Here is a 12,676-nt window from a genome sequence, read left to right as displayed (position 1 = left end):
AAATAATGTTAATTCCCTGCATTTGAGTCCTCTAATTTTTAATACTACAGTTGAAAACCTGATGTTTGAGGCAATAGTGATCATCAGAACTATAGTCGCTACTAAATTACTGAATTAACCCAAATTAAAAATGTTTTAACTTACATAAGTTCGTTTTAAAGGATTAAGGCTTGTGTTTCTATTGGCATTTTAATCAAATCCAAGAGAGATTTCTGACTCTATGTCCTTATTAATATTATTTTGCTTTTTAGACCCTACTTGACTTGCAGACTTGACTCCAGTATAATAATAGAGTATTTCAATATACCTTTCTCTCTAGTAGATAGGTCATCTACTCTAAACTCTGTAAATAATCTTCAAACCCCCAAATTATTAATTAAATGGATTTAATAGACATCTTTTGAATATTTCCTCCAACAATAACTGAATTCACTTTCGTCTCAGCTGCTCATGAAACCTTGTTCAAAGTAGATCATATTTTTCTTATCTAAACAGACCATATTAGGCTACAAAGCAACTCTTAGCAAATATTAAAAAACGGATATAATTCCTTGCATCTTACCATATTAAAATGGAATGAAGTTATCAGTCAACATCAAGAAAAACTACAGAACTATATAAACACATGGGGATTGAACAATATCATTTTGATTGACGAATGAGTCATAGAAGTAGTCAGGGGAGACATTTAAAAGATTTTGGAATCAAACCAGAATAGTGACACAACATACCAGAAACTTTGGGACACTATGAAAGCAGTTCTAAGAGGAAAGTTTATAGCTCTAAGTGCCTACATAAGAAAATCTGATGGACCCCAAATAAAGAATCTATTAATTGATCTTAAAGCCCTAGACAAACAAGAGACAACCAATTTCAAAACCAGTAGAAGGAGGGGAATAATTAAGACCAATCTGAAATAAAATAGAGAATTAAAAAAAATACAAAAGATCAGTGAAACAAAGAGTTAGTTCTTTAATAAATCCTTAGCCAAACTAACCAAAAGAAACAGAGAACAGACCCAAATTGATAAAATTAGAGATGAAAAAGGAGATATTACCACATATATCACAGAAATCTAGAGGATCATTAGGGATTACTCTGAGAATTTATACTCCAATAAATTGGAAAATCTAGAAGAAATGCATACATTCCTAGACACATAACCTATCAAAGTTGAACCAAGAGGAATTTAGAAAACCTAAAGTGATCAATAATAAACAATGAGATTGAAGCAGCAATAAAAAGCCTTCTAAAACCTGGGACCAGATGGATACTTAGCTAAATTCTACCCAGGTCTGTAAGGAAGAACTAATGTTAGTGCTCTTCAGATTATTCCATGAAAGAGGTGGAACACTTACAAATTTGTTTTGTGAAGCCAGTCTCACCCTGATACCAAACCAGATAAGGACACATTAATGAGTTAAACTACAGACCAATATCCCTGAAAGCATTACATGTAAAAATCATTAATAAAAATTAGTCATATTCAAGAACATATTAAGAAGATTGTATATCATGACCAAATTAGTTTCATTCCAGGAATGCAAGGATGGTTCAACATACATGTCAATAAATGTAATTAAAATAAATAAGTAAATAAATGTAATTCTCTATATGAATAGAATTAAGGACAAAATCATCACATTGTCACTTCAATAGATGCAGAGAAAGCCTTCAACAATATTCTGCATAATAAAACTATGGAGGAAACTAGGAATAGAAGGAACTTGCCTCAACATCAGAAAGTCTGTATTTGATAAATTGAAAGCCAACATCATGGTGAATGGAGAAAAATCGAAAGCATTTCCTCTAAAGTCAGAAGCAAGATGAGGATGTCTCCTCTCATGATGCCTATTCAGTATAGTACTAGAAATTTTAGCCAGGGTAATTAGGCAAGGGAAGGAAATACAAATAGGAAGGGATATAAACAGGAAAGTACAAAGTCAAATTATTACTGTTGGCAGATGATTTGATCCTACATTTGGAATCTAGAAAGCTCCACCTTAAGACTGCCAGAACTAATAAATTCAGAAAAGTAGCAAAATAGAAACTCAACATACAAAAATCAATAATTTTCCAACATACCAATAACGGATTCACTGAAAAAGAAATCAGGAAAACAATCCTGTTCACAAGAACCTCAAAAATAAAATACCTAGGAATAAATGTAACAAGACCTCTACAGTGAAAATCATAGAACACTGAAGGACATTGAGAACAACTCTAGAAAATGAAATGACTTCACACGTTCATGGGTAGGCAGAATTAATATTGTTAAAATGATCATAACCAAAAGTGATATACTTAGTCACTAAAAATCCTCATCAAAATATCATTGTCATTCTTCAGAAAACTAGGAAAAAAACTGCTAAAATTCATAATGGAATAGTATTTTCTGTATTCTCTACATGTAACAAATTTTAGACAACAAAGTCTTCCATTCAGAATATTAAATCTAAATTTTACTTAGAAATAGTCTCAATTCGGACACTTGGTTTAGGGTTGTGTGTGTGAAAATATAAAAGACGAACCAACTACAAATACATGGCAATTGCAGATGATATGCAGCAGTTTAATTAGGCACAGAACTTTGTATCATTTGTTATACTTTGTTAGATCTGAAGTGAATTTATTTTCTTCCTTTTGCCAAAGCAGTAATTTTTATATTGGACTTCTTGAATAGGTTACGTTAGGGCCGTTTGTCATTTACTTTGTATGTGTCACATTTGAATAGTGGAGTAGTTGGTCATCATTGATGATTGTGTTGTGATTATGAAAAAGACTGCATAATATTAATTTTGATCAAGGTGGCCATGTAACTTATCCAATTGGAAACCTTTGAAAGTAAAGAAAGAGTGATATTAATAATTACCTTAGAAGAACAGATATAAATTAAGACTGTCAAACCAAGAAATGTAATCATCCAAATTACAATGCTTTTGAGAGAAAGTATCAGAAACCATAACACAAATTACCTTAGTAAGGGAAATAGATACTGGCTTTATTGGGATTACCATAGGTGTGATTCCTTGAAGCGTGCAGCTTTCTCTGTTTTCTAAAACTGTTTTCTCCAGCTGGTGTTCCTTCTCTTTGTTGAAGGATTGCCCTCAGCAGTCTGGACTATATATTCTTTTTTATTTATGATCAGAAGGAGAGAAAAGTCTGCTTTTCTCATAAGCATAGAATGCGTTTGAACTATTCTCTGGTCAAGGGGGGTGTCATGTACTGATCTGATATCTGAAATATCACTGAAAGAAATAAGAGATTCTTATTTATTCTGATTCTTTTAGACTAATATATTTAGGACACTGTTTGTAAGGTCAGGCTATCTAGGAAAGCAGTGCATCTAAATGAAGGGGAAGGAATTAAGAACCAACTATAATGTCCTCTTTGAAGTCTAGAGTCATTGCTTGTTTGCATTTTACTTTAGGTGTCTTTTAATGTTTTCCTACAAGAGTCTAGCATGCTTAGATGATAAGTTTTCCTCAAATGAGAATTTTTAGTATAAAAAGACTTAGTAGCCTGGCAATGGGAGAGAAAAAGAAAACTTTCCATCTCATTTTCTCTAGAAGACTATAGTAATTATTGATGACCTTTTTTTTCACAGACTAATAGGGATGCCAAAGGAAAAATATGATCCTCCAGATCCTCGCAGAATTTATACCATCATGTCAGCGGAGGAGGTAGCCAATGGGAAAAAATCTCACTGGGCAGAATTAGAAATCTCGGGTGAGTGGAATCTGAAGCATTTTATTTGAGATATACTAGTACAAATGAATAAGGGTATTGCTATTTTGATTTTAATTAGGTGGACTAATTGAAAGTATACAAGAATGCCAAGGTACTAGTTTTTTTTTTTTTTTTTTTTTTTAAATCTGTTACTAAGTATCTTTGTTCCCACCCTTTCTTTGAGATTAATTACCTTGAGTAAGAGTTACCATCTGGAATTGAGGATTATTGGAAGTTCAGATTCTAAGTAAAACCAGGTTTTGTGATATAATAGATTTTGTTTGATTCTTTCAGAGTAATTTTGGCAAATTAAAATTTTTGCCATCCTCCTGTCACTTAAGTGTTGGTAAAGAAGGAAAACTTCTTTGGTGGCAGACACAACATCTTTGTTTGTATGTGGTGCTGAGGATCGAACCCGGGCCACACGCATGCCCAGGCAAGCGCGCTACCACTTGAGCCACATCCCCAGCTAGGAAAACTTCTTTGAAGGTTTGAATTGAAGCTATTCTAACAAATACATGATTACTGTGTTACAAGACCTCAATAAATGTTTGGGATTTGTTAAAATAGAATATAACATCAGACTAACTCAAACTGAAGTGCATTCTACAAAATACCCACTACTAAGCCTCAAAATTATCAAGATTGTGAAAAACAAGAAAAGAATGAAAAACTGCCATAGACCAGAGGAAATTAAGGAGATATGATGACTAAATACAAAATAGTAGCTGGAGTTGAATCCTGGAACAAAAAGGTGTAAAAACTGTTGAAATCCAAATAAAGTCTAGATTTTAGTTAACGGTAATATACCAATATTGGTTTCCTGGTTTTGCAAAGTTCACCATAGTAATGTAAGATTGTAAAATGAGGAGTAAGAGATATGACTCCCTGTATTATTTTGGTAACTTTTGTGTAATTCTAAAATTATTACAAAGTAAAAAATAGATTGTAAGAAATGTTTTTCTTTTCTGAACTGCTATAATGCAGATTATATGGGATGTGATTTTTCCCAGTAGGCTTTTGTTTGGAAGAGTTAAAATCACATCGTAATATCAGTGGCAAGCATGGCAAGAATAACTCATACATGTAGCTAAAAGGTAACTGGGTGGATGACAGTTTGGCAGTCAAAAGAATATACATGAGCAAATCCTTCAGATCCTATTAGGTTAATGCAGGGTTTGTCAATCTTGGCATATTGACCTTTTGGACCTGATAATTTATTGTGGTAGAGGGTCATTGTATGCATTGTAAGATGCTTAGTAGCATCTCTGATGTCTACTTATTAGAAACCAGTAGTACACTGTAGTTATGAAAACCACAAATGTTTCTAGACATTGTCAAAGTCCCCCAAGGAGCAGAATTTCTGTATGGAGAAACACTTGGTTAAACCCTGGGTAGAACTGAAATATGTTTCTTTCTTACCTAGAGTCTCTTCACTTGAAAACTTTGTTTAACAATTAAAATACAAAATTTTAGTTGACATTATAAGTTTGATTATAGATAGCAGGAAAGAACCTGTGGTAGACAGAACCTGGACAGAAGTTAAAAGTGAATCTACTCCTCAATAGCTATATGAAATAATATTTCCCCTTTGAGAATGATAATGAAAAATGATATATAATTAAAATATCACTTTACTTTTGTAAAGGAGTCTTCAAATAAATTATTTTGTACAATTAATACTTACTGTAGACATGATAGGTAAGACAGGATCTCATCTTATATGAACTGAGGCCAAATGATTTGTCTGGACTTATGTAGCTAATAAATGATAAAAAGCAGAACTCTGAGCCAGGTCTTATGATCTAGTGTATGTTCTATTCTAGGTATCAGTTGCTGATTGATAAAGCTAGATGTGGAACTATTTTCTTGAGGATGTTACATTTAATGCAAAAAATCTTAAACCAGAGTTCTTAATCTCTAATTGCAAGATCAGAAGAAGATTCCTTTGGGAATACAGTGGTTTTTCTGATGGCTGATCTAAGGTTCATTCTAAATTATATAGTAGTTTATTCTTGTTTTAAAGTTTGTAGACTAATCCAGATCTTTGAAATGGACAAACCTTGCAGTAAAAATTTTCATGGACTATGTGAGAAAAACTTTAGTATGGAGTCAGACTTAAAAAAAAAAAAAAAAAAAAAGTCAAGATTCTTCTACCACTTGCTCAGTTAGCTTCGTTTTATCCATGAGATCTTACTCCAATGGTCTCTACATCTTGCCATAACTCACTGAATACATGGAAGGTCTATGGGAAAGAGGGATTATTGGGTGAAAGTGACGAGAAATTAAAGTATGGTTGGGTGTGTTTAGAAGCAATTATTTGACCTTAAACACAAAATTAAAATGTTGAAGATAAAATATTTGTGTGCAGCTGCTGCTATCACTTTTTTTTTTTAATTAAAAAAAATTTTTTTGTAGTTGTAGATGGACAGCATGCCTTCATTTATTTATTTATTTTTGGTACCAGGGATTGAGCTCAGGGGCACTTGACCACTAAGCCACATCCCCAGTCCTATTTTGTAACTTACTTAGAGACAGGGTCTCACTGAGTTGCTTAGTCCCTCTCTCTTGCTGTGGCTGGCTTTGAACTCACAATCCTCCTGCCTCATCCTCCCGAGCTGCTGGTATTACAGTGTGTGCCACTGTGCCTAGCTTATTTTATTTGTTTATTTTGATGTGGTGCTAGGGATCGAACCCAGTGCCTCACGCGTGCTAAGCAAGTGCTCTGCCACAGAGCTGCAGCCCCAGCCCCTGCTGTCATATTTTAGTCCTTGTGACTCAACCTTTTTCTTGGGCCTGGAGTTTTATGCATCAATATTTTGCCTTTCAGGTAGAGTGCGGAGCTTAAGTACATCACTTTGGTCATTGACACACTTGACGGCATTGCACCTAAATGACAATTTCCTTAGTCGCATTCCACCTGATATTGCCAAGCTTCATAATCTGGTTTACCTGGATCTGTCATCCAATAAACTCAGAAGTTTACCAGCAGAACTAGGAAACATGGTGTCTCTCAGGTGAGGAAATGCTTACAGATGTGACTTACTATATAAAATTCTAAATTTGCCAAATAAAAATATGGGATACTACTCATTTTTTGAAATATTTATTTTTTATTTGTAGTTGGACACAATACCTTTATTTATTTATTTTTTAATGTGGTGCTGAGGATCCAACCCAGGCCCATGCATGTGTTAGGCGAGCGCTCTACTGCTGAGCCACAACCCCAGCCCTGGATGTTACTCATTTTATAGTGGGATTTCTACATCTTTGTGAAGATTGAATTTTAAGTACAGTGCTTGATTTGGTCTCCATTAGACATTTCTTTTTCTTCCTTTGTCAAAAGAAATTTTCTTCCTTTGTCAAAATCACTTCAATGAAATACAGACTTGAAGTGGGGTGAGATTAAAATATTTAGTAAGTCTCACTTAGGATCAAGTCTAATATAACTAATCAGAAATAATTGGAAAAATTGGTTTGCTTATAAACAAAATTTTTAGGGACATAACTATTATATAAGATAGTATATTTATATTTTATATTACAGCTCTTTAAGGGAACTGGAAAGCCTGACAAAATAGGTTTATTTCTAGTTCTTTCAGGATCCTGTAAGAATTTCTTCATAGGAGAAAAATTTTCAGGAATCTTAAGACCTTATATAAATGTTGCCAGTGAAAATAAACATTGCTTTTGTATCTTATCTGTTGAGTAATAATTTTAAAAAAATACTGTGATATGTTAAAAATTAAACAGAATTTTGTTGTTTATCATCCCTTACTGATTTATTGGTTTTGTCTTAGTTTTTCTGGTCATCTACTAATGAAGGTGCTCTTTATTTTTTCTATAGTTCTCTCGAAATTTCATAATCATGAACCTAGATCTTATCTATTATATCTTATTGTTATATATTCCATCCTGTGCTTTAATGTTTATGTTCTGTGTCAGTGATTGTTTATCAGAGTACTTGTCTTTTCATGTTTTCTATTTAGTTACCTTTTACTTCTGTGATACGCTAACTTGTTCTTTCTTTTTTCTTTTTTTGTTTTCATAGTACTTTGACATAGATTGTAATCATTTATAAAAATCACGCAGGTTATTGGCCATTCATTGTGGTTTATTCCTAAAGTTTGTGTAAAAAACTTAACTTTTTTTTCTCTAAATTAAACTAGGTTTCAGTTGGAAACTAATGGTATTTGTCACTCTGATTTGCATATGACAGGCATTTTGGGTGAGAGAAGAGGGCATGGATTTAGCATGAGAATGATGTGCAGTTCCTATACTCCTGACTTTAATTTGTGCTGGGAAATGAGGAAATCATAGAAACACTGTTAATTGTGGCAGTTGCACATTTTGTAGTACTTTTAATGTTGCACAGCAGTTTTGGATTAGTATAGACAGATGCTTTGAATGTAAATATCACTCATGGTATGTTAGAAAGTTAAGAATGGCAAATGTGGGGCTGGGGATGTGGCTCAAGTGGTAGTGCGCTCACCTGGCATGCATGAGGCACTGGGTTCCATCCTCGGCAACACATAAAAATAAAATGTTTTCATTAAAAAAAATGGCAAATGTGGAAATTAATAAAGCCTGGTATATTAAACTGAAACAAATTTTTTTTTTCTTTAAACAGGGAATTGCTTTTAAATAACAATCTGTTACGGGTTTTGCCTTATGAACTTGGTCGGCTCTTCCAGCTACAAACTCTAGGTTTGAAAGGTGAGTTTTTTTTTTTTTTTTTTTTTTAAAGAGAGTTTTAACACTGAGTGTTAAGGTGTTCTGAGCCCTTAAAGGCCATTTTGGTTATTGTATAACCGAAAAATTTTAGTGTCATTTTAAGAAAAGTAGTTTTTTGGGTATCGAATTTAGCTTCCAGATTTCAGCATAATGTCATCATCTTAAACAAACTTGTTGGGAAACGTTTTTTGTTTTGTTTATGTACTTTAATTTTGTATAAAACTCTAAAATTATTTAGAGAAGACATTTTTTCTTTTTATTATTACTGTAACTATAGCACATTAATTGCAGAAATTGAGTTTCACTGTGAGAAGATACTTTAAATTAATGCTGCAGTTCCCCACACCCGCTCTTTTAGGATGACTTTATCGTAAACCATAGTCCAAATGCCCCGTGTTTAGTTTTTAATGCACTAGATAAAATAATGACACATTATATGATTACAAGAGGGAAAACATTAAAACAGCAAAAATTAGCTGTATCTGATTAGTGTAATTGTTTTAAGTAAAATACATTAATCAAAAATTTATGCTCCTGGGCTGGGGCTGTGGCTCAGTGGTAGCACACTTGTCTAGCATGTGTGAGGCACCGGGTTCGATACTCAGCACCACATACAAATAAATAAAATGAAGGTCTGTCAACAACTAAAAAAAAAAAAAAAAACCCAGATAAATTTATGCTCCTGAGACTTTGAATTTTGCTTAGTTTGGGATGAAAGTCATCCTCATATCATATATATATATATATATATATATATATATATATATATATATATATAATGAAATTTGCATATGAAGAAGAGTTTATTTTTTAACAGAGGACTAAATACAAATGCACTGTACTAAACATTTTATTCTGTGCTTGTGAAGAATAAACATCAAAGTTTTATAAAGTGTATACTTTTAGATTTGTTTTCCTTTCTCAAAGATTATGAGTCTCCATGAAAATGATCTATTTGTATTTTTTATATTCTATAACGTAGCATTGCAAATGATGTTTAAGTGAGAATGGAAAGAATACTGATATTATTGGCTAAAATGCAGAAATATTAGGCTTACTGTTATATTTTCATAAATTAGATGGTTAAATGGATGGCCTGAATATCATGCTTATAGTTGATCCACAGGATTTTACTGGGATTTTTTTGTAATGTTGAAGTGGAGAAGGAAAATACTTTATTGAAAATATTTTCTGAGGATTAGTCCAGGACATTTGAGATTTAATGGTAATAGTCCAGGACATTTGAGATTTAATGGTTAAGACATTTTTCTGTTATTTCCTATATGTTAAATCTTATTATATAGTTAAAAGAGTATGGTGCAGCAAGAGGTAGAGTAGGAACAAGTCTATTCCTTTTTGTAAAGAAATTATGAAATGGTTTTTTTTTTTAATAATGTTGGATTCATAAAATATAAAATTCACAGATTCCTACTGATTATAATAATTATAGTTCTTTGTCTTTAGAACCATTATTATTATTATTTTATACCTTTATTTATTTATTTTTATGTGGTGCTGAGGATTGAACCCAGGGCCTTGCACATGCTAGGCAGGTGCTGTACCGCTGAGCCACAACCCCAGCCCCAGAACCCTTATTTCTTTACACATTAATCAGAACAGCTATTTTTTTCTTTGATATTGATAGTACATCAGTGATAAATAAATAATTTATAATTGAACCTAGCAAACTTACCTTTTGTACCAGGCAGTTTTCCTAAAAAGTAATGTTAACATTTTTTCTTTTTCTTGTCTGGTACCAGGAATTGAACCAAGGGGCACTTAATCACTGAGACATGTCCCCAGCCCTTTTATTTTTATTTCTTATTTTGAGATAGGGTCTTGCTATGTTGCTTAGGGCTTTACTAAATTGCTGAGTAGTGATTCTCCTACTACAGCCTCCTGGGCTATTAGGATTGCTGGCCTGCAGCACCTTGCCTGGCCGATTTTTATTTTTCATGAATCAATTCCATATTATCTTGCATAGAAATGTATTATGATTTGGATAAGAAGTGTTCCCCAAAGCTTCTATGTTAATGCAGGAATGTTTGGAGGTCAAATGATTAGATTATGAAAGTAGTAACCTGAGCAGTCTGTCCTACTTTGAGTGGACTGACTAGATGGTAACTAGGCAGGTTGGGCATGGCTGGAGGAGGTAGGTCCCTGAAGGTACCTTCTGTGCCCGTACAGCCCCTTCACTCCTCTCCCTGGCTCTATTTCTTGGTTGCCAAGAGGGGAACAACTTCTTTCACCATGTCCTTCCGCCATGATGTGCTGCCATGCTTTGGTCCCAGAGCAATGGACTCAGCCAACCATGGACTAGACCTCTGGAACCCTGACCAAAATAAATGTTTCATCCTCTACATCGTTTTTTGTCAGTTTTTTTTTTGGTCACAGTCATGGAAGCTTGACTAACACAGATGTATTCTTGTGTTCTTAGGAAATTTAAGTATCAACTGAATGGATATTCTGAATATTTTTCATTCAATTTTTGTTTGGTGGGGGATGCAGGTACTGGGGATTGAACTCAGGGGCACTCAATCACAAAGCTACATCCCCAGCCCTGTTTTGTATTTTATTTAGAGACAGGGTCTCACTGAGTTGCTTAGTGCCTTGCTTTTGCTGAGGCTGGTTTGAACTCACAGTCCTCCTACCTCAGCCTTCTGAGCCACTGACATTACAGGTGTGTGCCACCATGCCCAGATTTTTCATTCGATTTTACTAGCATGATGTTAGTCCTAAAACGATTGTCTTTGGTTGGCCTTCCATTGTAGTGGCCTTTTAAACTCTATTAATACATATTCATTAAGGTCTCTTAGAAGTCTGCTTTATATGTCATGTACCATCTCTGCTTCACCAACTGAACTTTGTTCATGCCTTTTCATTAAACTTCAATTTGTTCTGTGGTGTACATAGGTTGAGTAGTGTTTTAGGTTTTGGATTTAGGGCAGGGTTTGAAGTATGTAAACGGATGTAATGAGATACCATGGAGATAAGACCCAAGTCTACCATAAGTCAATTATGTTTCATGTACATCTTATACACATAGCACAACCAAGATATTTTTGTATAGTGTGTGTGTGTTTCTTTTTGTGGAAGTAGCGGGAATTGAACCCAGGGGTACTCTACTGCTGAGCCATATCCCAGCCTATTTAATTTTATTTTTGAGAAGGCTCTTGCTAAGTTGCCATGGCTGGCCTGGAATTTGTGACCCTCCTGCCTCAGCTTCTTGACTGGTTGGGATTATTGACCTGTGCCATTGTGCCTGGCTTTATATGGTATTTTTAGTGCACCTTCATTTTTACTGTGATCTATCACATGAGGTCAGATATGGAACTTTCCACCTGTGGCATCATGTCAGTGTTAAAATGTTTTTGACTTTGGAGCATTTCCATTTTGTGATTTTCATATTAGGAATGCTCAATCTGACCTTTAGGAATGCTCAACCTGACTATATTCAGCCCTTTTCTCTTCTTTGAGAATTTGTGTAATTTTCAGTCAGTGCCACTTTGTATTCAGATGATCCACTATGAAAGAGAAATATATGTTCAGAAAAGAAAAAACAAAATCTTCCTGCCTTTTTAAAAACTGTAAGATAATAGCCAGGTACAGTGGTGCATCCAAGTGACTTGAGAGGCTGAGGCAGGAGGATTACAAGTTTGAGACCAACTGTAGCAACTTAGTGAGACCCTAAGTGATTTAGGGAAACCCTGTCTCAAAAAATAGGGCTGGTAATGTGGCTCAGTAGTAAAGCACTCCTGGGTTCAATCCTTAGTACCAAAAAAAAAAAAAAAAAAAAGAAATTGACAAAATCAAGAATGCCCTAATGAAGTGATTGAAGAAATGTTTGTAACAAATCACAACTTTATATACTTAGGAATGTAAAACTTGAAGTAATTTCTAAATCAATCTTAGTAGCCATATTGTGGTTCTTCTTGTCAAGAAAGAAATAAAAAGAAAAGTGAATGTTTCATTTAAAATAGCACTGTGATATCCTTAAAAGAAACAATGGGAGTCAATGATTTTATTTTTGTATTGAAACTGAAAGAGGGGTGTCTTTTCTCTATTTTCTTTTCTTCCTTAGAAACACAGATACTGCGCTTTTAATAATGTTTGGATCATCTTGGCTCAACAAACTAATTTTTAGAAATTCTTTTTATTTTTAGAAATTCTATTTTGAGATCTGGGGAGTGTGTATTTGAGGGTAGGTTGTTTG

The 12,676-nt window shown here is 33.9% G+C and overlaps 1 protein-coding gene across 4 annotated transcripts in view; it reads left to right on the top strand.

Moving 5' to 3' along the window:
* Cnot6l (CCR4-NOT transcription complex subunit 6 like) overlaps window positions 1-12,676 on the top strand; it is a 100,234-nt gene that overhangs the window by 25,152 nt on the left and 62,406 nt on the right. For 3 of the 4 annotated variants that reach the window (XM_027939733.3, XM_027939732.3, XM_027939731.3), the window contains exons 2-4: window positions 3,608-3,729; window positions 6,560-6,746; window positions 8,360-8,445. In XM_027939733.3, coding sequence (XP_027795534.1) covers window positions 3,618-3,729; window positions 6,560-6,746; window positions 8,360-8,445 — 385 coding nt within the window. In that variant the 5' untranslated portion in view covers window positions 3,608-3,617. Of the gene's footprint in view, window positions 1-418; window positions 2,256-3,607; window positions 3,730-6,559; window positions 6,747-8,359; window positions 8,446-12,676 lie in introns of those variants that run through there. The other variant, XM_071614354.1, reaches the window with a different exon arrangement.

Source organism: Marmota flaviventris, chromosome 7, assembly GCF_047511675.1.
Source record: "Marmota flaviventris isolate mMarFla1 chromosome 7, mMarFla1.hap1, whole genome shotgun sequence".
In the NCBI taxonomy this organism is placed as follows: Eukaryota; Metazoa; Chordata; class Mammalia; order Rodentia; family Sciuridae; genus Marmota; species Marmota flaviventris.
The sequence above is the reverse complement of the archived record's forward strand: the minus strand, read 5'-3'. Positions and strand labels throughout refer to the sequence as shown.